The 27,838-nt window shown below is 59.4% G+C and overlaps 1 protein-coding gene across 2 annotated transcripts; it reads left to right on the top strand.

Moving 5' to 3' along the window:
* Positions 1-27,838, top strand: H6PD (hexose-6-phosphate dehydrogenase/glucose 1-dehydrogenase). Of its 2 annotated transcripts, none has more exons than XM_054721167.1 (5): positions 1-245; positions 9,442-10,078; positions 11,077-11,194; positions 22,219-22,488; positions 24,085-27,838. In XM_054721167.1, exons 2-5 carry the CDS (start codon positions 9,461-9,463, stop codon positions 25,443-25,445), a joined length of 2,367 nt encoding a protein of 788 aa, XP_054577142.1. In that variant the 5' UTR covers positions 1-245; positions 9,442-9,460; the 3' UTR covers positions 25,446-27,838. The 2 variants fall into 2 exon arrangements, with proteins under 2 accessions (XP_054577142.1, XP_028016774.2); XM_028160973.2 differs by lacking the exon at positions 1-245 and adding an exon at positions 5,403-5,428.

Below are 27,838 nucleotides of genomic sequence, written 5' to 3' on the forward strand. Positions count from 1 at the left end.
CGCGCTTCCCGGCAGGGAAAGGGCGGCGGGGCTGAACTTGGCCTCGCGCCCTCCGTGCTCGCCGCCCCGGCTCCGGTGGCGAAACCCGAGCGCGCAGCAGGCGCGGGGCCGTGACGCACACCTGCCGGGCAGCCCGGCCCGCGGAAAGGGATGCGCGGGGCCCCGGCTTGAGCCGGGTCTACAGCGCCCCGCGCCCCGCGACGTTCCCGGAGCGGCGGCCGAGCGGCTCGGCTGGGCGAGACGCAGTAAGCTCCTCCCCCGCTTTCTCTCGGCTCCTGCGGCCACCGGCGCGCCTTCTGGCCCGAAGGCGGCTGCGCGCGCGCGGGGCCGAACCCGAGGTCGGTGGGTCGGCCGCCGGCCACGCGCGGCTGTGAAACCCCCGGGCATTTTGCTGGGACGTCACCTTCGCCACCCCCGCCTGCCTGCAGCCGCCGGGAAGCAGGCGGGGCCAGAGCTTGCCGGAATTCCCCTCTCACCCTCGCACCTAAATAAATGACTGTTCGCGCCCTACCCCTGGGCATAGTCTGTCTGCAGGCAGCCTGGCCCCGGCGCGGCTAGTCCGGGGACCAGGGCCCCTTCCCAGGCTCCCTGGAAGGCAGTTCAATGGGAGGAGGAACTCGGTGCTTTTTTCCTGGGAGCTGCTTCATCTTTGGCATCAGCCCTCGGCTTTCAACCAGCGTTTCCAATGCATCGATACAAGGAATAGTTTTCCAGAAGTAAACCTGCCCAGAGCTCTGAAAATCAGCTCACTCAAATTTGAAAGTTTTGCCAGAAATGAGAACTTATGGAAAAATCATAAGCCTCTGTTCCTCGGTTCCTTGCTCCCTTCCTCACCCCCGTTATTCTTCCTCCCCCCCCCCCCCCCCCGCCCCAGGAGGAAAGGTAGCGGATGCGGGAACGCTGGTGTAGCCTGGGCATATTTTAAGCCATGCTTTGCACGCTCTGCAGCAGTGAACGGCTGATTGGATATTTGAGCGTATGAGGCTCAGTGTGTAAGTTATAGGAGCACCTGAGGTAAAAATGCTTGGCATGAACAGAACTCATTTTCCTGGCGGCTTTTTGCGTAACTTTCTTTGAGGTACATGACTGCTCATCAGTAACCACTCCAGGCAAACACGCAAGTCATTTGTATCCAAACGCTGGAGTTTACTAAGTTACTCTTTTAAAAAAAATTGTTTTTAAACGATGTGTGAGAGAGAAATAGAGGAACATCGATATGTTGTTCCACTTATTTATGCATTCATTGACTGATTCTTACATGTGCCCTGACGGGACCAAACCCACAACCCTGGTGTGTCTTGGTGTTTCAGGATTATGCTCTAACCAACTGACCACCCAGCCAGGGCTGCTAAGTTCCTGTCGGATGGTTTTAGGTCCGTGTTCGGCAAACTGCGGCTCACGAGCCACGTGCGGCTCTTTGGCCCCTTGAGTGTGGCTCTTCCACAAAATACCACGGCCTGCGCGAGTCTATTTTGAAGAAGTGGCGTTAGAAGAAGTTTAAGTTTAAAAAATGTGGCTCCCAAAAGGAATTTCAATCGTTGTGCTGTTGATATTTGGCTCTGTTGACTAATGAGTTTGCCGACCGCTGTTTTAGGCCATTGAAAAGGGAAACAGTTACAGCTGCGGGCAAGGAGAGGGAAGCCGAGAGGCCCGCTGGTCACCTGTGGCCCGGCCACTCTCACTCTGTGGATGCGATTGTCATCCCTGGTTGGCAAACTGCACCTGGAGTGTGTCTGACCCTCACTGGGGGCAGAGCAGGGAGTCTGGTTTTGCTTCTTGCTGCCCCCGTTGGGAGCCAGGAGGCTCTTGGGGAGAGTTCTCACCACTGTTGCCTCCCATCGTATTTCTGGGGGTTTTGGCCAGGGGTTAAAGTGAGGTGACGAACCCCATTTTACAGCTGGAGAAAAGGCCCTCAGCGGTGAAGCCAAAGCCTAGGGCTACGGGGTTAGAGGGTTCGTTCCTCTCCTGTGCTCTCTGGGCCCAATTTAACCCCCTCGCGGGCTGGGGGGGGGGGGGGACTTTTAACCATCTCAGCAACATTGCCCGTTGCTTTTTCATCTGTGTGGTAGGAAGGTCAAGGAGCTGTCGACGAGCTAGCTCGTTGTTCCTTGGCATTTTCTGCCGTGAGGCGGTGAATTGGTCTCGTAGCCGTTCCAGGAAGCTAGCAAGAAAAGTCCCTTGACTCGTGATGCCGTTGGTTTCACAATAAGTCCCTTTACTCCTGGTGCTGTTGTTGCGTAACGGCGGGGCTAACGTTTCTTGGGTGCTTACTGTATGCCAAGCTTCTTTATACGGAGCGTCTCGTTTTGTTCTTATCGACTTGTTTTCCCTCTCCGCGGTGGATACAGGAAGGTTAAACGATGTGCCAGGTCACACAGCTGTCGTGTGGCCGAGCCGGGGTTGGAACCCAGAGTTCTCACCCTTCAGAAACTGGAAGGGCCTTCCTGGTTTTAACAGAGCCACTCAGGCTTAAACACAATGTTTTCCTGACGTCAGGGGGAAGGAGGGGAGTGAATCACGGTCAGGCAGAGTGGGCCGAGGCTGATGACAGCGGCTAGTGCTCAGGGCTGCTTGACCTCAGGGTGTAGAGCTGCCTCCCTGCGTGGGTAGCGGATGCTAGAGAAATAGCCTGCCTCTCAAACCACTGGTGTCCGGGCTGTTAGAGGAGCAGGACCCGTGTCCACACTAATACAGTGTAGACGTGTCGCCGTTCGGGGCTGGAGTCATGCATTTTTACAGGGAGGGGGGAGGTAGGGCTGGAGCCAGTCTGCCTGGATTCAAATCCTGTCGCCTCTAAGCTGCCTGACCTTCAGTAAGTTACTTCACCTCTCCCCACCTTCGCTTCCTCTCTCCTCATTCTAAAAATGGGGACAGTATTTCTTCTTAGGTTGTGGTGTGATGCATGTTGAGCTCTTAGCCTAGCATCGGACACATGATTAAATACTCTGTGAAGATCTCTTTTATTATTCATAGTATTGGTACAAGCAGTAAGTTGCTGCTAATGTGTGCCGTGCCACGGTGCTTGACGTCACCGCTAGAGACTTGTTCCCGTGCCATCGCTCACGCGCAGAGAGCTCAGACACAGGGGGCGGTGGTCTCGTGCCAGTGGGATGTACTTGTTCATTCAGCAGATGTTTATGGCTCACCCTCTGAGTGCCAGGCCCCTGTTTGGATACTGGAGACATGCAGTGAACCACCACGGAAACCTCTGTCCCCATTGGCACGTATGTTCTTGTGAAGGGAGGGGTAACACACAATCCTCCTATATAATAAAAGGCTAATATGCAAATTGACCGAATGGTGGAACAACCGGTCGCTGTGACACTCACTGACCACCAGGGGGCAGACGCTCAACGCAGGAGCTACTCCAGGGTGGTCAGTGCACTCCCACAGGGGGAGCGCCGCTCAGCCAGAAGCCCTGAGCCAGGCTCACGGCTGGCGAGCGCAGTGGTGAGGGCGGGAGCCTCTCCCGCCTCTGCAGCAGTGCTAAGGATGTCCGACTGCCGGCTTAGGCCCGCTCCCCATTGTCAGTCGGACATCCCCCAAGGGCTCCCTGACTGCGAGAGGGCTCAGGCCAGGCTGAGGGACCCGCCCCTCTCTCCCCCCCCAGTGCACGAAATTTCATGCACCAGGCCTCTAGTAACAAAATAAACACACTTATCACACATTAAAAAGTGACATGTACCATGGAGAGAAATGAAACAGGAATTGACTTGGGGGCAGGAGGTTTCTGGTTTTACATAGTCGGCCGAGAAAGCCTCACTGAGAAGGTGACATTTCAGCAGAGAATTGAAGTTGGTGAGGGGTGAACCAAGTGGACGTCTGTGGGAAGAAGTAGGTGAGGCAGAGGGACCAGCAAGGACAGAGACCCTGGGGCAGGAGAATGGGTGGCTGGAGCCTAGAGCGGGGCAGGGAAGCCGGGGAAGAGATCAAAGAGCTAATAGCTGGGAGGCCAGAATGTGTAGACCCTGCAGGCCCCTGAACAGAAGAACATGGTGATCTGACCCGCCTGTGAAAGACCACTTCTGACTGCTGTGTTCCGGGGAAGAGAGAAGCGGGAGGCCAATTAGCAGGTTTCTGCAGCAGCCCAGACAGGTGCCGGGGGCGGCCAGGACCAGCGTGGAGCTGCAAGGTGAAGAGAGGTGGGTGTTTTTACAAAACTGTCGGATTTGCTGACTCACTGATGACCCAGAGTTTCCCGGCCTGAGCACGGGAAGGATAGAGGTGCCTTTTACTGGGAATGGAGACATGAGCATTGGGAGCAGGCTGGGAGATAAGTCCGTTTGATTTCAAGCGTGGAAAGTCTTGTAGACAACAACTAATGGTGTCAGAGTCGCAGTTGGTTGTCTGAGTGTGCAGCTTAGGGGGAGAAAGTCCAGCCTGGAAATACAGACTTGGCAGAGCAGGCCAGGCATGCTGGTAAATGTGTAACAACCTGCTGGGCAGGGGTGCAGGCTGGTGGGGTGCAGGCTGGTGGGCAGCCTGGTGTGCCGTGTTCGCCAATATCTGCTGTGTAAACACTCCTGGCTGGCCAGTTTCAAGCACTTGTTACCGAACATCTTCCCTTACAGATACAACAGATGGAACTAATGTCAGGAGCACGGATAATAGTAAAATGCAGTCTTACCTGTGTTTTTAATGTAATGGGTTTAGTTCTAAATTTGCATCATCCCGTTATAAACAATGGCTGTGTTTAACAACTGGCTTGAAAAATTCCTGGACGTTTAGCAATTGAATCTTGTGTGGAGGTACAAGGGGGCCCTGCACAGCGTTTGGGTCATGGGGACCCAAGATTGGTACCCAAAGAGGTGATGGGAATCAGGACTCTCTGAGAGTAGGCAAAACGGCCCCGAGTTTAACGTGCATGTGCGAGGGGTGGGGGAGGTGGCACAGACGGCCCCCCAAGCAGGAAAGAGTGCAGGGAAAGTTGAGTTGGCCCTCACAGAGGGACTGGGCACGGCCCCTTGTACTTCAGTTGGAAAGGATCTTTCGTTTCACTTGTTTTCCTTCTACACATCCTTTTAAAGATTCCAAAGTCCTGGGCTGTGGTTTGAGAAAACCTTCCTCCTTCCTGCCTGGCACACAGAAAGTGGGCGCCCAAGGTGTGGGTACCAGCAAAGGTGTGGATGCCATGCCGTGCTGGGAAGGGGCAGGGCAGCAGCGGCCTCTGACCTTGACCTCCTGCTCCTCTCCCGCCCTCGGCTGCTGGGCCCCGAGGACCAGAGCCGCTTCCTCCCGGGCGTTACAGACACCGCCGAGTGCAGCACGCGCCGGGTCTGTGCGGGCCTGGGCAGGCACGGCGTGCGGTGCCCCATAGCCGCCTCTTTTGCTTGGGCAGAAGCAAAGACTGGAACCCCGATTCTGACCCAGACCCTCTGGCCGGCCAGTGTCCACACGTTGCGATGTTAGCAGAGCTGTGCTGTAAAAGGTGAGTCCCCAGGATGCCTGCAGACCCCTCAGTCTGGAGCTGGGGTGCCTGGACCCTGGGCATGTGCCCGGTCAGCCCCAAAGCCCTGAAGAGCCGCCAGAAGACCTCCTGCTGCCCCTCCCCCAGGAGGCCTCGGGCCTGCCCTGTGCTGTGCACTGTGTTTCTGGCGAGTGTCTTGAATAATAATTGTTGTAAATGAACTTGCATCTACTGTGCATGTAACTTACAGCTTCATAGAGTTTTGTCTTAACTTCTGAATGACACTCATTGCTTCATATTTTATTATTATTATTATTATTATTATGTTTTTATTGCTTCATATTTTAGTTCTGCATTTCCACCTGCTACTTTGGCCTCGGGCTGTGTCTCTCTGTTAATAGATGGTTATCTCCTTTCCTTGGAGAGCATAGGACTTGAGGACAGGAGAGTGTGGTAGGTCCTGGAGCTCAGACCTCATGTCCTGGATGGGACGCTGGGGCCCAGCCCGCGTAGAAGTCTCGTTCAAGGTGGTGTGGTCGGTTAGCAGCAGGCCCCGGGCAAGAATCACCACGTGTTCCAACTCCGTCCACTGTTCCGTCCGTCCTGCCCTGTGGCTTCTCGAACTTTTCACTGAGGGTTTTCTTGTTTATTAATGATAAAGAGAAGAGATTCAGAGCAGGGTCAGCGGTCAGAGTGCCCCCTCCATGCTCTCGCGTGAGCTTCAGGGATGTAACTTTAGATTTCTTCTCTCAGAGCAGGCGAGGAGGCAGGAGGACGAGCTGCAGCAGAACCTCCCGAAGGAGAGCCTTGAGCAGAGCGGGCTCAGGCCACAGGCACGTGCTGGGGCCACCGGGGGCCCCTGTTTTTCAGTGAGGAGGCGTGGACCCTAACTGTTGAGGTGACTTACTGTATGCCAAGCCAGGGTCGTGTGGCCGAGCCCCAGGTGGCTTTGAGCCAGGCCCTCTGATTGAAATGGCACGCTCTGTCCACACAGGCACGGAGGCTCAGGCTGTGTAGCCCCACAGCTGCCGCACCTACACTTTTCTCAGCTGTAAAACGAGCCTCCTCGCTGAGCCTCCTCCACAGGCGTCTGGAGGAAGGTCGAGGCACTTGGCCCTCTGCACACACTGCCTGCTCGGGCACCTCGGGTGTTCGCGCCAGGCTCTCGGGGGTCAGCAGCCGGCTGCTGGGGGGACGGGCAGATCTAAGCCTGCCGTGGACGCGGAGGCGCCCATGGCCGTGGTGAAGGGAGCAGGAGGCAGGTGTGCGGGTTTTGATCTGCGGCCCCTCTGATGAGGCCCCTCTGATGAGAGCTGTCGCTCTAGACGCAGTGCTCCGTATTCCAGAGTCTCGCTGTTCTAAGTGTGCTCTTTAGACCAGCTGTCGGCATCTCTGGCCCCTCCCTGGACCCTCCGCATCAGAATCTGCATTTTAAAAAGGTCCTCAAGAGACCCAGATGCACATTCAAGTTTGAGAAACACTGTTAAGGTTAAGCAAACACGGCAATAAGCAAATCCAAACACACACACACACACACACACACACACACCGCCCACACTGGTTCAGGGAGGAGCTGTTCCCGGGCGTTTAGCAACCACAGAGTAAGCAGACTTGCTGCAATCACTGGGAGCTCTGATTTGTGCTTGTTTCAAGGCGTTCTGGGGACATCCACAAGAGGTAAGGGGGCAAACCTGGGAACTGGGCTGGTCAGGGGAGGCTGCAGCAAGAGCTCTGAGTCAGAACCGGATTACAGAGGGACAGGCCCGGGGCCATCCGTTGCAGCTTTCTGCAGTCTTCTGGGGCCGGGCCGGCGGTTCTGGCCCGTGGGCTCCCTCACCTGCCCACCCAGGCACCGGAGGTTCTTGAGCTCCTTCCCCTGCGTGTACTGGCACAGCCAGAACCCTGGCCGCCACTCGGATCAGGAGCCCTGAGACGCAGCCTGCCAGCTGGCGGCTCCAGGCTTCACCTTTCTCCTGCTCTGACCTTGCAGCTCTTCCTCCCTCCCCACAGGGGCATTGCCACTTACGAAGGAAATGCTTGAAGGGCCAGGGCCAGGAGTTGGAGAGCAGGAGAAGAAAGGAGAAGGGGCCTGTGGCTCCTCTGCATTGGGGGGCAGAGGGGGTGCAGGTGAAGGAGAGGGGAGCCCCTTGGCCCTCCAGTTAAAGCTACAATAGGGAAGGTGTCCTCTGCCTGCTGGTGCGGACACTGTGGTTGGATCCTCCTCTTGGTTTGGCTGCTAACGGTGCCGTCTCGGGGATGGGTCCCCAGAGAGATGAGGTCGAGGCACAGGGCAAGTGGAGGAGGGGGTCAGATGCCTGAGTCAGGAGGCAGCTCCGGGGCCTCGATCCAGGGGCAATGCAGGCCTGCGGAAGGTCGGCTGGCCGGGCTGCAGGGCTGCAGGGCTTCTGTCACGTCCTGTGATTTCTTTAAACCTCAGTTTCGCTCTCTGTAGACCAGATTACAGACTCGTGGTGGAGGATTTCGTTCATCCTTTATCTGCCTGCCATATAATAGGTGCTAATCAGTCCTTCTAGTTCCTATTTAATAAATAAATAAATAAATAAATAAATAAATGTTTATATGGTATTGATTTCAGAGAGGAAGGGCGAGGGGGGGAGAGAGAGAAACATCAATGACGAGAGAGAATCATTGATCAGCTACCTCCCGCAGGGCACCCACCAGGGATCGAGTCCACAACCTGGGCATGTGACCCGATTGGGAATCGAACCGTGACCTCCTGGTTCATAGGTCGATGCTCAACCACTGAGCCACACCGGCCGGGCCTAGTTCCTTCCTCATTAGCACACCCAGGCTGGGCTCATTCCCCCACCTGTTTCTGAGACCCAGCTGCTGGCTGGATTCCTTCCTTCCTCCCTCTCTCCTGCCTCCCCCTCAGAGCGCGGCCCTGGTGGAAATGGAAGGATGGGGGAGCCTCGGAGTAAATTGAGCCCGATGAGCTTTACACCCTCGGTTCGAACAGAGGCTGAGAAGTCGAGTCCTCTGGTGCGTTGGTGGCAGGTCCGAGCGAGGCCTCTCGCCCTTCATACATGTCAGCTGCTCCAAATAAGGCTGCAACCAGCCAAGTGTTAGGCCCGCCTGGGGGAGGCCGCAGCGTGCCACTGCTGTGCAGTCAGCTCCCCCGCCTCTCCCCTGGGGACCTTCAGCTGCCTCGGCTCTTCTCCCTGCAGGAGGGCAATGAGGTGGACCCACCACTGAGTCTTCTCAGGTTCCTGTCCGCGTTCCGTGAGATCTAATGCTCACGCGCATCAAGTTCATGCTTGGAACGTGTTCGCATTCAGTGTTTGCTGCTCTTATTAATATACCGTGATACTTATACAGCACTGTCCCAAGCACAATATAAACATTAACTCACTGTAATCTTGTAACAACCCTAGGATGTAGGTACCTCTAATACCCCCATTGCAAGTGAGGAAACCGAGGAACAGAGGTCATATAATTGTCCAAGGTGAGGGCTTGAGCTGAGATTCAAACTCCGTCCTTTGGTTCCGGTCTGTGCTTTTATCACCCGGTGTAGCAACGACCCGTATTCGCTGTGTGCTGGAGCCAGTGGAAGAGGTGAGAGGAGTGGCATCTCTCACGGCTCCGGCCACCAGCCAAGGACCTGCCACCGTCCCTGAGCTGCCCCGATGGTGCAGGCAGCCTGTGCGCCGGGCAGAGACTGGCCGTGGTCATGAGGTGGACAGCTCCGATCCCATGGCAGCCCTGGGGCCTCCCTCACGGCTGTGCCACCTTCCCATGCTCCTGCAGCAAAACGTTCCGCCTCCGCCAGGGGCCTGCCACCTTCCCGGGCAGAGTCCTGTTTACAGAGCACGCTGCCTACCCGCCAGCTTCCTGGCACTAACACAAGCTGCGGGGGGGGGGGGGGGGGGAGCGCTGGGACTAGCGGTTTCCTGAGAAACACGTGGCTGTTTCTTGCCAGGCAGGAAATGTTCGATAGCCTGGAATCGTGTTCGCCCCACATCACGCCACCTGAGCGTGTCTGATCCTTCCTTGTTCCTTGTGTGTCTCCGCAGGCGCCCGGGCTTTCGGAGGATGCTCGTGGTGGCGGTGTGCATGGCCCTTCTGGGCTGCCTGCGGGCCCAGGGGCTGCAGGGACACGTCTCCGTAGTCCTGCTGGGAGCCACTGGGGACCTGGCCAAGAAATACCTATGGCAGGGGCTGTTCCAGCTGTACCTGGAGGAGGCGGGGAAGGGCCACAATTTCAGCTTCCACGGGACTGCCCTGACGGCCACCGAGCAGGGCCAGGAGGTCGTGGCCAAGGTCTTGGAGTCCCTTTCCTGCCCCAAGGATGTGACACCCGCCCGCTGTGCTGAGCTCAAGGACCAGTTCCAGCGGCTGAGCCAGTACCGCCAGCTGAAGACCACGGAGGACTACGTGGCCCTGAGCCAGGACATTGAGGCGCTGGTGCAGCGCGAGGGCCTCTGGGAGGCGGGCCGCATTTTCTACTTCTCCGTGCCGCCCTTCGCCTACACCGACATCGCCCGCAGCATCAACAGCAGCTGCCGCCCGGGCCCCGGCGCCTGGCTGCGCGTCGTCCTGGAGAAGCCCTTCGGCCACAACCACCGGTCAGCCCAGCAGTTGGCCGCGGACCTCGGGGGCTTTTTCCACGAGGAGGAGATGTACCGGGTGGACCACTACCTGGGCAAGCAGGTGAGCCTGCCAGGCCGGAGCGAGCTGGGTCGACCCGTGGACGGGGCCACAGCACTGACTGTGGGGTTGGGCCTGAAGGCGTGTGAGACCCGCGCTCTGTGGTCGTTTTGAAGGTGGGCGGGAGGTGAGGGGCGAAGGGCAGATGGTGAGCAGGTCTGTGTGGCCCTTGTCCACGTGTCCTGCCCTGTTTCCTCGCAGGGGCCGGGCTCCGATCTCTCAGCGGTGCCCTGTGCGCCCTCCGGAGGTGGCCCCGAGACACGGGGGTCTGAGCCCGGTTTCTGGCTGGGTATGCTGTGGGAATTAGAATTGATCCCCTTATTCCACACCCAGTGGCCTGGTTTTCAATATTTTTTCTTCCTGGGTTCTGTTTCGAGCCAGAAGGCCGGCAACGAGATCCTAAAACGGAACAGGGACCCGAGGCCCATGCTTCTCAGTCGGGCCTGTGGCAGAGCGCGGGGCTGACCCGAGGGACGACCTCGGCTGACTGCGCCCTCGGAGCCCCGTTAGGGCACTTCCCCCCACCCCACCCCCGGAAACGCCAGCAGAGGGCACGCCTGTGTGCCCGGTGCTGACCAGGCGGCGAGCCCAGGCCTCCGGCGTGGCTCTCCGTCCGGCCTCATTGAGTTGCAGTATTCCCAGAGTGGTCCTCAGGCCAGGGCCTGTCCCGGGGAGATTTCACTTGTTTATGAGAAAATGAAAAAAATAACACTGAATGTCAACTTGAAGCTTTCCTTATTCCATTTTTGGTGTTACAGTATCTTTCTGTTATTTAATGTTGATGGTAAACGGCAAGAGATCACCTTAACTATTCCCCTTCCTGGCAAACTAAAAGGCCGGTGGCCCTGTGGCGGTCACCTAAAGGTTGGAGTCCTTCCTGGGCCGGGAAGCCTGACGGCCAGGGGCCATCGCTCTGATCGCCTCTCGGAGTCGGGAAGAGAGGGTGGGGCCCTCCTGGGAGCCAGGAGAACCCGCGGCACACCCGTCTGCTTCCCCGCCAGGCCGTGGCTCAGATCCTGCCTTTCCGAGACCAGAACCGCAAGGCCCTGGACGGCCTGTGGAGCCGGCACCACGTGGAGCGGGTGGAGATCGTCATGAAGGAGACGGTGGATGCAGAAGGTGCGTGAATGGCCCCGCTCACGCCTCCTTGTCCTCCTGCCCTGTGTGTGCTGCGGCGCTGGCTGGCCCCCTGCCTCCGCCCGTGCCTCGCGGAGGGATGCTGTCGCTGGTGTGTGGACCGCTAGCCCCCAGGGCCCTGCAGGCAGACCTGAGTGGTCAGCGCTGCCCTCAGAGCGTGGGGTCTCCTCAAGTAAATGTGGCTCTGATGCTGAGCGGTTGGCCAGCAGTAAGTGCCAGAAGGTACCCCGAATTCTCTGGGGGTGCGGGGGACCATCGGGTCGCGTGAGGCTTCCTCAGACTTTTGTACTCGTCCAAGTGGCAACCTCTGCCTGGAAGGCTTCTCGTCATCTCCTCGCCTTCCGGGCCGGCCCCTCCGTGCCTGGTCCTCAGCTCAGGTGTCACTTTCCTAGGAAGCCTCTGCTGAGCATCTCAACAAGATCCACTCCCGTGGCACAGCGCCAGGCGCCTCCCTCCACTGCCCTCCTTCACTTCCCCTGTGGGGGGGCAGGAGGGAGAGAGAGGGAGAGAAACATCGATGTGAGAGAGAAACATCGATGTGGGAGAGAAACATCGATGTGAGAGAGAAACATCGATGTGGGAGAGAAACATCGATGTGAGAGAGAAACATTGATGTGGGAGAGAAACATCGATGTGAGAGAGAAACATCAATCAGTTGCCTCCCTCATGCGATCAAACCCTCAGCCTTTTGGTGTATGGGACAACGTTCCAGTCAACTGAGCCACTGCGGGCTGCCCTCCCATTCCTTCCCTCGTCATATCCCTGTCCCTGCAGCCCGCAGGGTCCAGGCCACCCTGCTCTGGCACCTGGCACCCTCCTGGGAGGTGCGGGATGACACCCCCGTGAGCGAGCAGGGTGAGCTGGGCGAGGAGACCTGCGTGTGGGCCCGTCTCTGCCTCACCTGGGTGCCCTCAGCACACCGCTCCCCTCATCTGGGAGATGAGCAAGTTGCGTAGATGACCGTGGCCAAAGCCCCTTTGAGCCCTGGCATTCTGGGAGTTCATCAAATTTTTTGAGCATGGATATGTTCAAAGCGTTGGTTCTTACCTGAAATAATAAAAGCTAATTCTTGTCGTGCCCTAAACCCTTCATTAGCCAAATGAGGTGGATACTGTTATTACCTCCATTACAGGTGAGGTTCGGGGGTACCCCCGAGGTCACACCGGAAGTGGTGCACCCGGGTCCTGGGCAGACTGTCTGGCTCCCACACCGGCTTCCAGCTCATGCTGAGACCGCTTCTCAGCCCGTGTGCCTGGGCGGAGCGGGACCGGACCCTCAGGCCTGGCTGGGGGACGAGGAGGACTACCTCTTGTTCTCTGCCTTCTCCTCTTTTTCTTTCTCTCCCCCTGGCTGTGCTCTCCAGCTTGCTCTCCCTCCTCTTTGGATGTGTATGTAGAGCTAGAAGTCTGGTGACACAGGGAGCAATGAGATGCAGCCTCTGTCCCCCAATACCTCACAGATTCATGGGGGGAGAGAGTGTATCGGGACAGACTCCAAACTGGATGAGGCAGGCAGGGGCGGGAGGCACGGTGGGCTGGGGCGTCAGGCAGTCCTTGGGAGCCAGGCCCGAAGGGCACTGCTGTCCTTCAGAGGAGCTGGGTTTCTCCAGCCTGGACCCACATCAGAAGAGAGGTCCCCACGCAGCGAGCTTTCCGGGGTCTCGGGATCCCCCCAACCCTGCCAGATCCCCCTGCTGTCCTTAGCGAGGGGTCAGGCCGGGGCTCCCTCCTGGGGCCTGTGTGTGTCTGATGTCCTGGCGGCATGAGTGCTGGGCCTCCGCATGCTCTCTCTGCAGAGGATGCCCTGAGGGCAGGCAGGATGGGGAGCCCGGCGGGCCGCACCTGCTGGGGGAGCCAGCACCTGCTCTGCCGGGACTTGGCTGCTCACCGCAGGGCTAGGACGCAGGACTACCCCTCCTGCACGCCTGTGTGGCAGCTGCTGCTGTGCCCGCGCCGGGTTGGGGAAGAGCCGCACTATCTGGAGGTCCCGGTGGACGCATGGCCTCTTATTTCTGGGCCCCGTTGTCATTTGGGGTTTCTTTGCAGGATCCCCATGGAGCCAGGGGCTAGACAAAGTGCAGCATTTTGGAGGAAGTGAGTTCTCTGTCTCTCTCTGTCTCTCTCCTCTCTCTCTCTCTGTGTGTGTCTCTCTCCTTGTGTCTCTCTCTCTGTGTCTTTCTCTGTCTCTCTCCTCCCCCAACCCCACTGGGACTTAGGACACGCATTCTTCACATCCGGGAAGTGGCCTGTGCAGCTCTGGTGCCCCAAGCACTGAGCCTCGCTGTCCCCTCTGGGTCCTGCTTTGGAGCCCAGACCCGGCAGCCCCCCCCCCCCACCAGGGCCAGGAAGCCCTGTGTCCCGCATGTCAGCGCCTCGGCTCGCCTTCTCCGGGGTTGGGTAGGAAACAGGCAGGGCAGTCTTTCCCCGCTGCTGGGGGTCACCGCCCGCTGCTGGGGGTCACCGCCTGCCGCAGTGGGACTGAGCGTGGCCAGCAGGCAGGCTCTGAGCCCGGCGCTCTGCTCTGACCATGAAGCCACAGGGCAGAGTGAGGCCTTCTCCCTCCAGCACCCCAGCACTCAGCCCTGGCTTTTCTCCTCCTGCAGGTGTGCACCCCTCGCTGAGTCCTGTGCAGGGAGGCAGGGATGGGTCCCTGGTGGAGGCCTAGACCACCACCGAGTGCTGGCAGGGGCGGGGGTTTGAGCTGTTCTGGCCTGAGCTGCTGCAGGCCCCGGGAGAGGGACTTGTGAGCTGCAAGGTCATTAGGATGTCCCCACCCCCACTCGCTCACATCCACAGGGGCGGGTTGGCTGCCCCAGCTCCCTCCCTCCACGGCTGTGAGTGTGTTTTTTTTCCCTCCTTTTCTGCCTCAGCTTCTGGCCCAGAGGAGTTTGCTGCAGCATCAAGGCCGCTGCATAGACAACAGGGAGGGGGTGGAGGGAGGAAGAGAGAGAGAGACGCTGAGAGAGAGACATGGGAGGAGGGAAGGAAGAAGCAGTCCTCCCTCCAGCTGCCAGTGCAGCTCCCTCTTCTCATCTGGGTGCCCTCCTGAGGGGTCCCCATCCAGTGAGCCCCTGAGAGTCACAGGAACCTGGGACCCGGGTCCCCTGAAACAGCCCTGTGAGCCATACAGGAAGTGACCTCGGCTGGGCCACTTTGCTTCTGTGGAGACGACGCCTGCCGGTCCCCGTCCGGGCTCCTGGGAAAGCCTCTGTGGAAGGAGGGCTGGGCCGCTAACGGACTGAGGCCCGGCTGGGGAGGGTCCCTGTCCTGACCCTGGGGAGGGAGCGTGATGCATGTCCACTTCGGAGGGCGGAGTGGCCGCTCCGTGCCTCTCACTGAGGGACGGGCAGCCAGGCTCCTCCCAGGTACCAGCTGGCCTGCCTTCCGCCTGGTGTGCCAGAGGGGCCGGAGCGCACTCAGCAGTGCAGGCGCGCCCCTCCCCCCCCCCCGCCCCCCTCTGCAGAGCTGCCAAGGTGAGCGCAGGCAGGGCCAGGCTTCCTGACCAGTGGCCGCTGGCTCCTGGGCCCAGCCCCCTCTTTGTTTTCAGTGATCCCGGAAGGCATTGGTGCGGATCTCAGCTGGCTTTTAGTTTCTTGTGTTTTTAAAGCCCTGTTTGTACCAGGAAATTGGGATCTCCTGTAATGTGGAGGCAGCAGGACCGGTTTCAGGTCCCACCGTCATAGTGACGGTGACCCAGGGTCTGTCTGTCTCTGTCTCTCCCTCTCTGTCTCTCTCGGAGTGTCTTGAGGGTTACATCGGATGATGTATGTACATGGGAATACTTTACAACTGGAAATGCTGCTCTCTATGTACGTTGGCAAGGACAGGGAGTGGGCATGGCCTCAGGCCCTGGGCTCCACCTGACTTATTTATTTTTATTTTTAAAATATATTTTTATTGATTTCAGAGAGGGAGAGGGAGCGAGAGCGAGAGAAACATCAATGATGAGAGAGAATCACTGATTGGCTGCCTCCTGCATTCCCCCTACTGGGGATCGAGCCCGCAACCCGGGCATATGCCCTGAATGGGAATCAAACTGTGACCTCCTGGTTCATAGGGTGGTGCTCAACCACTGAGCAGCACCAGCCGGGCTAATATATACCTTCTAGTGGCTCTATATTTCTGTTCAATTCTGTTTATGCCACAGAGTATGGATTGTTCTATTATTAGGCATTTTGGTAGTTTCAGTTTTTGCTAATTTAAATAGTCCTTTGTGAGCTTTCAAAAATAATTAAGATATAATTCACATGCCATAAAATTTCCTGGTACAAACAGGGCTTTAAAAACACAAGAAACTAAAAGCCAGCTGGGATCCGCACCAATGCCTTCTGGGATCACTGAAAACAAAAAGGGGGCTGGGCCCAGGAGCCAGCGGCCCACTGGTCAGGAAGCCTGGCCCTGCCTGTGCTCACCTTTAGCCCCAGCTGGTGTGGCTCAGTGGATAGAGCATCGGACTGCGGACTGAAGGGTCCCAGGTTCGATTCTGGTCAAGGGCACATGCCTGGGTTGTGGGCTCCATCCCCAGCTGGGGACGTGCAGGAAGCAGCTGATCTGTGATTCTCTCTCATCATTGATGTTTCTCTCTCTCCCTCTCCCTTCTTCTCTGAAATAATAAAAATATATTTTTTTAAAAATTTGCCCTTTTAAAATTACAGTTCACTAGTTAATATATTCACAAAGTTGTGCAACCACGCTCTAATTCTAGAACACTTATGAGTATTACATTTATTTTCCCTCTAAGTATACTTCTGAAGTGGAATGAATAGGCCAAAGGAGAAAGTCTTCTTTGTTATTCCATCTCCCCAGACTTCTGCCTCCCATGGGATGCCACCCCTTGAGGTTTCGAGGGACAGCGCAGCTGGGGGGCAAAGCGGTGGGTCTGTCCAGCTTGTGAGCGTGGACGAGCCCTGGACTCGGGCAGGATGGAAGCCAAGTGTATTGGGCCTTCCTTCCATCGTCCATCCCACTGTGCTGTGGTCCATCCTGTTCACATCGATGGACTTTAACCCTCACCTTTCAACCCAGGAAAGGATGCTAGAGGTCAATATAGATCATTTTCAGAAAAAAACAACCTAAAAGAGTCCACAACAGCTGGTGGCAACTAGAAAAACCCAGCTTGTTGGGATCTTCAGGAGGCCCAGCCCCTCCCTTCCCTGGGCCTGTGCTTAGCTGCAGGGCCTCCCCCTGAGAGGCACAGGTTCTGGTCACTGCACTTGAACTCTGAAAAGACAGAGCCAGCCAGGAAAGGATCAGAGTCTGCAGTCTGTGGGCCGTGCTGAACGCGGGCACCCCCTGAGGCTGGAAATTAGGAAGAAAGGAAACTCTCTTTTACACAGCGGGCAGTAAGCCTCGAAGTGCTTTCTCCCCACGGATCGAGGGGGGATAAAAATAGGAAAAGGGCTGCTGAGGGATTTGCTAAACTAATGAATAGTAAGCAGATAACAGGGCTTTTAAGGACTCTGCTGTGTTCTCGCCATCAAAAATTCCTCTGTTTGCAAAGCTTTATTCTCTTTATACTCTTAAATCTGCTGCGATTCATTGATTCTAAGACACGTTTTCCCCATCTCTGAAGTAGGGTTTCCCACTGGTGAAGTGACAGTTGAATTGGCACCCCTTTTCTTCGAGGTTATAAAAAAATGTTTCTTTCACCATCAATGGCATTTTTGATTTGACGAAATCCAGCATATCCCCCAGTCATTGCCTCCCCAGGCCCGTCTCAGACCACCAGCTACCTTTTAGGATTTTTTTTTTTAGAGGAAGGGAGAGGGGGGAGAGAGAGAGAAACATCAATGATGAGAGAGAATCATTGATCGGTTGCCTCCTGCACGCTCCACACCCGGGATTGAGCCCGCAACCGGGGCATGTGCCCTGACCCGAATTGAACCATGACCTCCTGGGTTCATAGGTTGATGCTGAACTGCTGAGCCACATTAGCCAGGCCCCTTTTAGATTTTTTTCACTGGAGGCCACACCACCTCTTCAGACTCAGCAGCGTTAGGACTAAAACCATCCTTGCATTTTTCTCGTGAACTATAACTACTCTTTCTAACTCTTTTTATTCCCACGTGGTGACTGCTGTCCGAGTTGCCTGGCTGGGCCCCGCTCATGCCACCCCCGTAACAGTGCAAACACCAGCCGGTGTTCATGGTGCTGCTTGTGTGCCAGGCACAGTTCCCAGCCTGCGTGTGTGTGGGCTCATTAACGTCGCAGCAGCCCCACTGGGAGGCACGTGACGATTCCTCTCATGTGTGAGACAGCCACTCGCCGGGGCCACGGGGCTAAGGCATGGCCGAGCAGGCGGCCGGGCGGAGACCCCACTCCAGGTCCCGACCCTGAGCTGCCTTTCGCCCCTCCAGCCCGTCTCCACCCAGCGTTCACTCACCCACGGAATACCGTCCGCTCACTGCTGCTCCCCGCACCCCGCCCTGCTGCTGGATGTCATTCCACAGCCCCTCTGACAGGTCCCCGGCAGGCCCTGGCCGGCGATCTCCCCACAGCGCCTCTTTCACGTCCCCACTTCCCGCTCTAACCCTTTGTAAAACACACTTCTATTGAGGTGATTGTGTGTCACGCAGTTCACCCCTTCGAGGTGTGCGGTTCAGCGGCTCGAGCATGTTCCCGGAGTGGGGCAGCCATCCCCACGACCCACTCAGAGCGTTCTCATCACCCCCAAAGGCGCCTTGTGCCCCCTGGCTGCCTCTCTAACTCCCCCCTCTCCCAGCCCCCCGCAGCCCCTGACCTTTCTGTCTCTATGGCTTTGCCTGTTCTGAGCATTTCACATCAATGGACTGATACGATCTGTGGCCTTTTGTGTTTGGCTTATTTCACTTAGCAAGATGTGTTCAAGGCTCACCCATGTTGTAGCGTTTGTCAGAGCGACATTTTTCATTGCTGCCTAATACTCCGTTCTGTGGGCAGACCACTTGTTAGTCATGCGTTCGTCAGCTGGTGGACATGCAGGACGCTGCTCTTTTGTGGCTATTGTGAACAATGTGGCCATGAGCGTCCATGTACGAGTTTTTGTGTGGACATACGCTTTCCTTTCTCCTGTGTATACGTGACAGCAGGATTGCTGGGTCACATGGTAGCTCTTTAACTAGTTATGGTCAAGAACGTACTAGCTCCTCAGACTCCTCAGTCTAATCCTTCCCATCTGTCCTGGATTCCTGCTGTTCCCAGCCGCAACCGGCTGCTTCTGCCGGGCCAGGCGTTGCCTCTGAACTGTGTGCCCTCTGGCTCTGCTGTCCACCCCAACTGGGATGTGGCCCAGGGACAGTCAGCCCAACATGCATGTCTTTGAGACACGCAGCATTTTAAGCAATCTGAATTATGTGTGCACATTGAAAAATCATGAGGTTACACTCAATGGTCCACATGTTTAGAAGACTTGGTCACCCTGAGCCCACACTCCATGAGGCACCACCTGATGGCAGTGAGGCATTTAACTGTCCTGGGGGACCTAAGTGCTGCCCCATTCCCCTCACACCTGCACTGGGCCCCCAGGCACGGGGTCCCCGACCTTTGACCTGTCCCGTCCTCTGGAGCCCCGCTCAGCTTGCTCCTCCGACCACGGTGCTCCGTTCTGAAGTCCCTGGTGCTGGGCCACCGAGTGTCACACTGAGTGCCATGTTCTGTGGTCGTTTCAATGGGGTGGCAGGAAGTTGAAAGGGAGGTATTTGGTGGCAAGAACTGCAGGTGCTGGGACCAACGGCCTGGGTTCAAACCTTAACCAGCTGTGTGACCTTGGGCAAGTTACCTAACTTCTCTGAGTCCCAGGGGTCACAGCAGGACGTCCTTAGATATCGGCATGTGAGGAGTAAGTGGGCTGATACCATACGTTGTTATTGTCATAGCTTTTTCCTGGTGTTGTCTCAGCAATATTGTAAGAGCTTTGACGGTCAGAACGCTGTGGGGCGGGCTCGGCCAGCGTCTTTTCAGTGGGGGTACTCTGAGCACGCGGCTGGACAGGGCTGGACGGTCTGCTGTGCCAGGGTTTCCGCTCTGGCCAGGGATGCTGAGCTCTCGGTGAGAAGAAGAGTCAGCACTCCCCACCGGGGACTCGGTGCCTCCCTGCAGGCAGGCTGCGGCTTCCTCTCGCCCCACAGCACTGGTCCTCGCATTGGGCGTGGCGTGTTGGGCTGAATTCAGGGCGGGTTGTTCCCTTGCTCACGGCCTGGCCCTGCTCGCCGTCCAGCTGGCCGGAGCCGCGCTGGGAGCCGGGCAGGCAGGTGGCTTGGGACCTCACTCAGGACCCCGGTGGCCGCTGAAAGCAGTGTGCTGGCCCAGCCGGCCTGAACAAGGAGCCCTCCTCGTTGTTTGTTTGAGTTAGATATTGACTTGATAAAAAGGAATGCTTACAAAAGACACATAAGATCTACAGGGCTGTGGTATAGCAAATACCACGTACCCCCCATCCCGACTTTAAAACGGCTCTAGTGTCTCCGGGTCCCCCCCCCCCCCCCCCCCCCAGTTGCCTCCCGCCTCGCCTGCAGTGCTCCAAACTGCGGTAGACCGTGCCCTGGCCTCTGCCTGGTGTTGCCATGGCTGTGGCATTTGAAGGGCGCCGTGCTGTGTGTTGGCTGGAGGTGGCTGTTTTGTCCCTTTGTCCTGCATTCAGGACAGTCTCCGAGGTCTGACTTCCAGTAGCCGACGCTGACTCCTTCCCTTGTTTCTGATCCAGAAGCATTCCCAAGTTCCAGGCGCAGTTTTCCTGTCCAAGTTCTGTTTCTCTGGTCATTTTCCATCCTGTGTTCAGAATTAATTTTTTGGGGGAAGCATTCATGTTTCTTTCTGTCGACATGTTTTTTGCAATTGATCCGTGACGACGCGTGTCTATGCGTTTTCTCCGCCGTACGGTGTCCCGGGGCTGCGGGCGGCGCGCTCAGGCGCCAGGGCTGCAGCGGTGAGCAGAGACCAGCCCCTGCTCCGATGGAGCTCCGGGTGTCGCCGGGCAGCGACAGGCGGGCACTGAGTCCGGCAGGGGCCGGCAGAAGGCAGGGCCCGCAGGGTGTGCCAGAGGTCAGTGACATCTCCGGAAGCTGACCCGCGCACGAGTGGCGCTGCCGGGGTAAGAAGCAGCCTGCGTCGCGGACAGGGCAGCGAAGCCCCCACCGCCATTGCCCTCCTGTCGTGATGTGAGGCTTCCTCTGTGCCGGCGGCTGCGAGTGCGGATGGGAGCCCTGCGGCGCGAGGAGCTGTGCGCAGGCACCTGGCTCCCAGACAGCTGGAGCGTCTGCACTTGACTCTGACAGTCAGAGCTCACGCCGAGCTCTGGAGGAGGGTGTGTGTGTGTGTGTGTGTGTGTGTGTGTGTGAACCCGCCCCGGGCGCTGTGCTCACCGTGGGCAAGTGCACTCGTGCCCGCAGCCCTTCTCCCCACAGCCCCACAGCCCTTCTCCCCACAGCCCCGCAGCCCTTCTCCCCACAGCCCTGCAGCCCTTCTCCCCACAGCCCTGCAGCCCTTCTCCCCACAGCCCTTCTCCCCACAGCCCTGCAGCCCTTCTCCCCACAGCCCTTCTCCCCACAGCCCTGCAGCCCTTCTCCCCACAGCCCTTCTCCCCACAGCCCTTCTCCCCACAGCCCTGCAGCCCTTCTCCCCACAGCCCTTCTCCCCACAGCCCTTCTCCCCACAGCCCTGCAGCCCTTCTCCCCACAGCCCTGCAGCCCTTCTCCCCACAGCCCTTCTCCCTATAGCTCCACAGCCCTTCTCCCCACAGCCCTTCTCCCTACAGCTCCGCAGCCCTTCTCCCCACAGCCCCTCTCCCCACAGCCCCGCAGCCCTTCTCCCCACAGCCCTTCTCCCTATAGCCCCACAGCCCTTCTCCCCACAGCCCTTCTCCCCACAGCCCTTCTCCCCACAGCCCTTCTCCCCACAGCCCTGCAGCCCTTCTCCCCACAGCCCTTCTCCCCACAGCCCTGCAGCCCTTCTCCCCACAGCCCTTCTCCCCACAGCCCTTCTCCCCACAGCCCTTCTCCCCACAGCCCTTCTCCCCACAGCCCTACAGCCCTTCTCCCCACAGCCCTTCTCCCCGCAGCCCTTCTCCCCGCAGCCCTTCTCCCCACAGCCCTGCAGCCCTTCTCCCCACAGCCCTTCTCCCCACAGCTCTACAGCCCTTCTCCCCACAGCCCTTCTCCCCACAGCCCTTCTCCCCACAGCTCTGCAGCCCTTCTCCCCACAGCCCTTCTCCCTATAGCTCCACAGCCCTTCTCCCCACAGCCCTTCTCCCTACAGCTCCGCAGCCCTTCTCCCCACAGCCCTTCTCCCTACAGCTCCACAGCCCTTCTGAACTTGTCCCTTCCTGCTTGAAACCCTCCAGGCGCTCCCCCTGAACTCAGAAGCAAGTCCAGCCCCTTTCCTGGGCTCCAGGCCCCTGCCCTCCTGCCCTCCTGCCCCTCCCTCTGGCGCATGAGCCAGCCAGGCTCCATCCTGCCTCAGGCTTCTGCTCGAACTGCTCTCCCTGCCGCTGCAGGGCTGACTCTGTCTCAGGGGCCTTCCCTGCCTCTGTCACATCTCTACGTTTCTCTATTGACTTACTTTTCCCCCCTCCATCTCCCTCCCTGGCAGCTGAGGACAAGGACCTGTGTGGGTCCTTGGCGCCTGCATGTTGCTGGCACCCTGGTGCACGGTAACGGGTGGCAGTTGTCAGCCCCGTTGATTGGCGGGAGGCAGACACAGGCACTCGGAAGTCACACCAGTAAGCGGCCCTCAGACCCCAGAGCCCGGGCCCTCTCCGTGAAGCCAGGGGGGCGGGGCGGGGCCGGCCAGGTGTCTGCACGTGCAGCCTGGCCTTGGCCGGGGCCAGAGCCTTCCCCACCCACTTCCTGGAGAAGCCCAGAGAGGGTGACACCTTCTCTTGAACGGCTCTCGGGGGTTTCTGCATAAACCGTGTTGTGGGCTCTGCGGACCGGGCGTGGGGGTGCGGACGAGGCACGCAGGCTGGGGTCTCGGTGCACCTCGGGGCGTCGGGCGTGTCGCCCACCTTCATGGCCTCCCGTCCTCCTCCCCCAGGTCGCACCAGCTTCTATGAGGAGTACGGCGTCATCCGCGACGTCCTGCAGAACCACCTGACGGAGATCCTCACCCTGGTGGCCATGGAGCTGCCCCCCGACGTCGGCAGCTCGGAGGCCGTGCTGCGGCACAAGCTGCAGGTCTTCGGGGCGCTGCGGGGCCTCCGGAAGGGCAGCGCCGTCCTGGGCCAGTACCAGGCCTACAGCGAGCAGGTGCGCAGGGAGCTGCACAAGCCGGCCGGCTTCCTCAGCCTGACGCCGACCTTCGCAGGTGGGCCCCGGCCGGGCGCGTCCCCCCCCCCCCGCCCCCCCGCCGCTCTCCCAGCCCAGACGCCCTTGGGTTTGGGCGGAAGGGTCTTGGAGTGGGATTTTCAAGGGGCGCTCGGTGGCCTTCCATCAGCTTAAAGCAGCAGGCCCCCTGCTGGCTCCCTCGGGGCGCAGGACACCCCGTGACCGTGTCAGTTCAGTCCCTGTCCACAGATCCTTCCGGGCTGGCTCACGCCTGGCTCTCACCGTCGTGTCCCCACCTCCCCCGCCTCCCCCCGCAGTGAGGCTGCCAGCCTGAACGGCCACTGCCCAAAGCACCTCCGGCGGGCAAGGACCGCGCTGGCCAGGCAGGGCCCCCAGAGCCACCCTCTGGGCAGTCCCCGAGGCGCAGAGCTTTCTGGGAGGGGTGCTCCCTCAGACGGCAGATAATACCCCCAACAGGAGCAGCACCTGCTGTGTGCCAGGCACTTCGTGTACATCATCTCACGTAGTCCTCACGCGTGCACCACGAGGCAGTCATGGTTATCATCCCCACTTGGAGGAAATGTGAGGTTCAGTGACGGTGGAAAACCTGCCGAGGTCGCAGACATAGTGATGGGACACGGGCAGGGAACTGAGTCAGGAGGACGCTCAGCCTGGCCCTTAGTCCACCCACCCCCAACCCGCCACCCTCGAAGTCCTCCGTACCTGCACACCCCCTCCCTTCTGCACCTGACCTTGCTCAGGCATGCCTGAGCCCCGCCCCAGCCCCCCAGCAGTCAGCATCCCCCATCCTGGGACTCTTCTCAGAGGCTCTGGGTCCGTCCTCAGCCCAGTTCCCCTTCCTCGGGGTCGGTGAGTCTAGGAGAGGCGGTGTCTGCGATGGTCCCGATGCTGTTTTTCTTTCTCCTTTTTCTTCTTTTTTGGTTGATCCTCACCTGAGCATATTTTTTCCATTGATTTTTAGAGAGAGTAGAAGGGAGGGGGAGGGACAGAGAAACGTTGATGTGAGAGAGACACGATTGGTTGCCTCCCGCACAGGCCCTGACCAGGGCCAAGGATCGAGCCTGTAACTGCGGTATGTGCCTTTAAGCAGAACTGAACCTGGGACCCTTCAGTCCGCAGGCTGACACTCTACCCACTGAGCCAAACTGGCTAGGGCTCCTTTTCTTTCTTTCTTTAAAAAAAAAATACATTTGTATTGATTTCAGAGAGGAAGGGAGAGGGAGAGAGAGAGAGAGAGAGAGAGACATCCATGATGAAAGGGAATCATCTATGGGCTGCCTCCTGCATGCCCCACACTGGGGATTGAGCCCATAACCCGGGCATGTGCCCTTGACGGGGAATTGAACTGTAACCTTCTGGTTCATAGGTTGATGCTCAACCACTGAGCCACACTGGCCTGGCGAGGCTGCTTTTTGAGCACTGCTGGAGGGAAGATCATGTGGGGGGGGTGAAAGGTGGGGGTGAAAGGTGAAAGGTGAGCCTAGCAAGGCCGTGGGTGCCCAGAGGCGGGGCTGGGGGAGAGGGCTGGCTGGCAGGGAGGCAGGAAGGGAGGCGAGTGGGTGGGAAGTCCGTTTCCCGTGCCGGAGTGTCACCTCCACTGTCCTCGTCCCCTCAGGCATCCTCGTTCACCTGGACAACCTTCGCTGGGAGGGCGTCCCTTTCCTCCTGATGTCGGGCAAAGCCTTGGACGAGCGAGTGGGCTACGTCCGGGTCCTGTTCAAGAACCGGGCGTGTTGTGCGCAGAGCGAGCAGCGCTGGGTCGCGGAGCAGAGCGCGTGTCTGCCGCGCCAGATCATCTTCCACATTGGGCACGGCGCGCTGGGCAGCCCCGCGGTGCTGGTGAGCCGGAACCTGTTCAGGCCCACGCTGCCCGGCAGCTGGGAGGAGCTGGGGGGCCCGCCCGGCCTCCGCCTTTTCGGCCGCCCTCTGTCCGATTTCTATGCCTACAGCCCCGTGCGGGAGCAGGACGCCTACTCCGTCCTCATATCGCGCATCTTCCACGGCCGCAAGGACTCCTTCATCACCACGGAGAACCTGCTGGCCTCCTGGGCCTTCTGGACGCCCCTGCTGGACAGCCTGGCCCGCGAGGCCCCCCGCCTCTACCCCGGCGGGGCGGAGAACGGGCACCTGCTGGACTTTGAGTTCAGTGGCGGCCAGTTGTCCTTCTCGGTGCAGCAGCCGGAGCAGCTGGTGCCGGGGCCCGGCTCTGCTCCCGCGCCCAGCGACTTCCAGGTTCTCAGGGCCACGTACCGAGATGGCCCGCTGGTCGCCGCCTGGCCCGAGGAGCTGATCGCAAAGCTGGCCAACGACGTCGAGGCGGCCGCCGCGAAGGCCGTGCGGCGCTTTGGCCAGTTCCACCTGGCGCTCTCGGGCGGCTCCAGCCCCGTGGCCCTGTTCCAGCAGCTGGCCACGGGCCACTACGCCTTCCCCTGGGCCCGCACGCACCTGTGGCTGGTGGACGAGCGCTGCGTGCCGCTCTGGGACCCCGAGTCCAACTTCCAGGGCCTGCAGACGCACCTGCTGCAGCACGTCCGGGTCCCGCACTACAACGTGCACCCCATGCCCGTGCGCCGGCACCAGCGGCTCTGCGCCGAGGAGGACCAGGGCGCCCAGGCCTACGCCGAGGAGATCTCCGCCCTGGTCGCCAACAGCAGCTTCGACCTGGTGCTGCTGGGCATGGGCGCCGACGGGCACACCGCCTCCCTCTTCCCGCAGTCGCCCACCGGCCTGGAGGGCGAGCCGCTGGTGGTGCTGACCGAGAGCCCCTCCGGGCCGCGCCGCCGCATGAGCCTCAGCCTGCCCCTCATCAACCGCGCCAGGAGGGTGGCGGTCCTGGTCATGGGCCGGTTGAAGCGCGAGATCACCCTGCTGGTGAGCCGCGTCGGCCACGAGCCCAAGAAGTGGCCCATCTCGGGCGTCCAGCCCGTGTCGGGCCAGCTGGTGTGGTACATGGACTACGAGGCATTTCTGGGGTGATGGGGCCTCGCCCTCTGCTCACTCCCGGGCTGCCTCTGTCCTCCCCTGTCCTCTCCCCTCCCCAGTCCTGCCACCTGCCCGGGCGCCTGGCTCTCTGGAACCGGATGCCTCAGGGTCAGCCCCGGGAGAGGCCCGTCCCAACCCCTTTGATCGTCCCTGTCCAGATGTGGTCAGACCCAGAGACAAGGAGGAGATGGAGGCTCGTGAGAAGCTTCACATCCAGGTTAGGAGAGAGGCGTCCCCCTAACGGAGAGACTGGCGCTTGCACGTCAGCATCAGCCCGCCTCGCGGCCAGGCTGGGTGCGGGAGCTCCCAGCTGCAGCAGGGAGCCTGGCACAGCGGGTGCAGGGGCCGTGCCAGGCAGGTGCAGCCCCTGCTTCCCTTTCCTTCCGGAGCCTCTGCCGTTCGGCTGCTGTCCTGCCCCCTGTGGGCTGCCTCCTGCTCCGTGTGTCCGGTCCTTCCTCCTCGTCCCGACTCGGGGGGCGTCCATCCCTCCGTGGTATCTTGGCTGTCCCCAGACCTCCATGTATAGACAGGAAGGTGATGACAAGCACACAGCCGCAAACACTGGGTGCTACAACGGTGCCAAAACCTCGTGACTTGTCAGGGGCCCTTCCTCAGTAATGACCTTCTCTGCATGGGGGGACCCCGCCCCGCCCGCTGGGCACAGCCATCAGGCCATCCCAGGGATCCCTCCTTCGAGGGCTCTTTCCACTCAGGACCTCCTGGCGGGTGTTGTGCTCTCAGAGTCCTCCCTGGTTTACCAGGAAAGTTCTCGTCAATCTCTCTGATGGGGACAGCCCGCTGGGGGAGAGATGTGACGTCCAGTGGTGCACCATCCAGACGCTCTGATCGGACCAGACAGGAGCCAGGCCTTCAGCTGGGGCGGCCGCGGCTCCGGCAGCCGGGGCTGCAGCACCCTCCTCACACTGCCTCTCAGCCCGCCACTTCCTGCCTGCCGGTCCCTCCGGCCGCTCCCTGCACCGCTGCATTGTGGGAGGCTCGGGAACAAGGCACAGCTTCTCCTTAGGAATAGGTGAGGTGCTCCGCTCTCCAGAAGCGGGGCCGCAGGGCCTGTTCTCCCGAGACCCCAGGGGTATCTGAAATGCTTTAAAAACCAGCAGTGACGGGACACAGTATTGCAGCTTTCCACCTGGGCATGCCCCCAGCTGTGGCTGTCAGGAATAAGGGATGCTTCCTGTGACTGTACCCCGCCTCCTGGCCTCACTGGGAGGCAGACACGCCATCAGACGGGCTTTCCTTGGTGAGGAGGGCACCCCGAAATCCATTTCTCTGCTTTTGACTGTTCAGACTTTCCTCACGGCTGCAGATTTAAAGGACTATTGCTTTCATGTGAGATGGGAGCCTGGGAGGTGGTCCCCGTTAAAATTCTGCTTCCGCTGGCAGGCGGGCTGCTGACCTCGGCAGCACAGAATCATGCCGGGTGGGGAGTCTCCTCCCTTCTGGGTCAGCATCTCAGCCTTTTTGCTCTAGAGATGCTGGTGGACACAGGTGGTGGCAGGTCGGGGGCCACGGTGGCCACGTGGGGGCGCTCACGCACCATCCCTGACGGTGTTTTTTGATCTGACTCCCAGGCGTTCCCCCTGTGTCCCAGGAATTCCCCGTGTCCTGCTCCCATTTTTGCATTCTGCCTCCCTGGGCCCTTGGCCCCAGCTCGCCCAGCTGTTCCTTGGAAACGTGTTCCTCTGGGGTTGCAACACCAGAGAGGACGGGACCTCCACATGCCTGCGTCTCGGTCTGGGATAAAGGGTGAGCTGTCACCACTTCTGAATAATCGTGAGTCACTGCGGGCCTGAGCCGAGGATGTCCTGTTCTTAGAGGGTTGCCTGGCCCCGAATGCACCCTCTGTCTGTGGGGAGTTTGCACACGGGGTTGGGATGGGGCAAAAATGCTAACGGTTTCCTTTCCACAATCAGCTGCTGTCTTCAAAGTCCCCTGGGGGGCACTGTCCGCACTCCCTTCCCTCCCTCCCCCTTCCCCTCCTTCCCCTGAGCGGGAAGCGCGTCTCAGAACCGCCACCTCAGCTGGTGGTTTCCAAACGTCTGGGCCCGTGACCCACAGCCAGACCCCGTCTCCAGCCCAGCGCGGTCAGGACCTGCCCGAGAGCATGGTGCCCCTCTTTCCTGTCTCGTTAAGAAAATGCTGCTTGTCATCCGCTAACTTGAGCTGATGCATAGTTTGAAAAATGCTGCTGGAATCCAGCTTTACCCCGTTCCACAGCCGAGGACCCAGGCTTGGGAGGGAGCACGCCTGCCTGGCTCCCACGGGGACACTGCCACCATGCTGGGCCTCGAACCCGGGCTTCCCAGTCCTGCAGCCTCACGCCTGGGCCCACCCAGCACAGCGGGGCTGCCTGAGCCAGAGCAGGGGCT

This window comes from Eptesicus fuscus, chromosome 9 (assembly GCF_027574615.1).
Source record: "Eptesicus fuscus isolate TK198812 chromosome 9, DD_ASM_mEF_20220401, whole genome shotgun sequence".
NCBI lineage: Eukaryota > Metazoa > Chordata > Mammalia > Chiroptera > Vespertilionidae > Eptesicus > Eptesicus fuscus.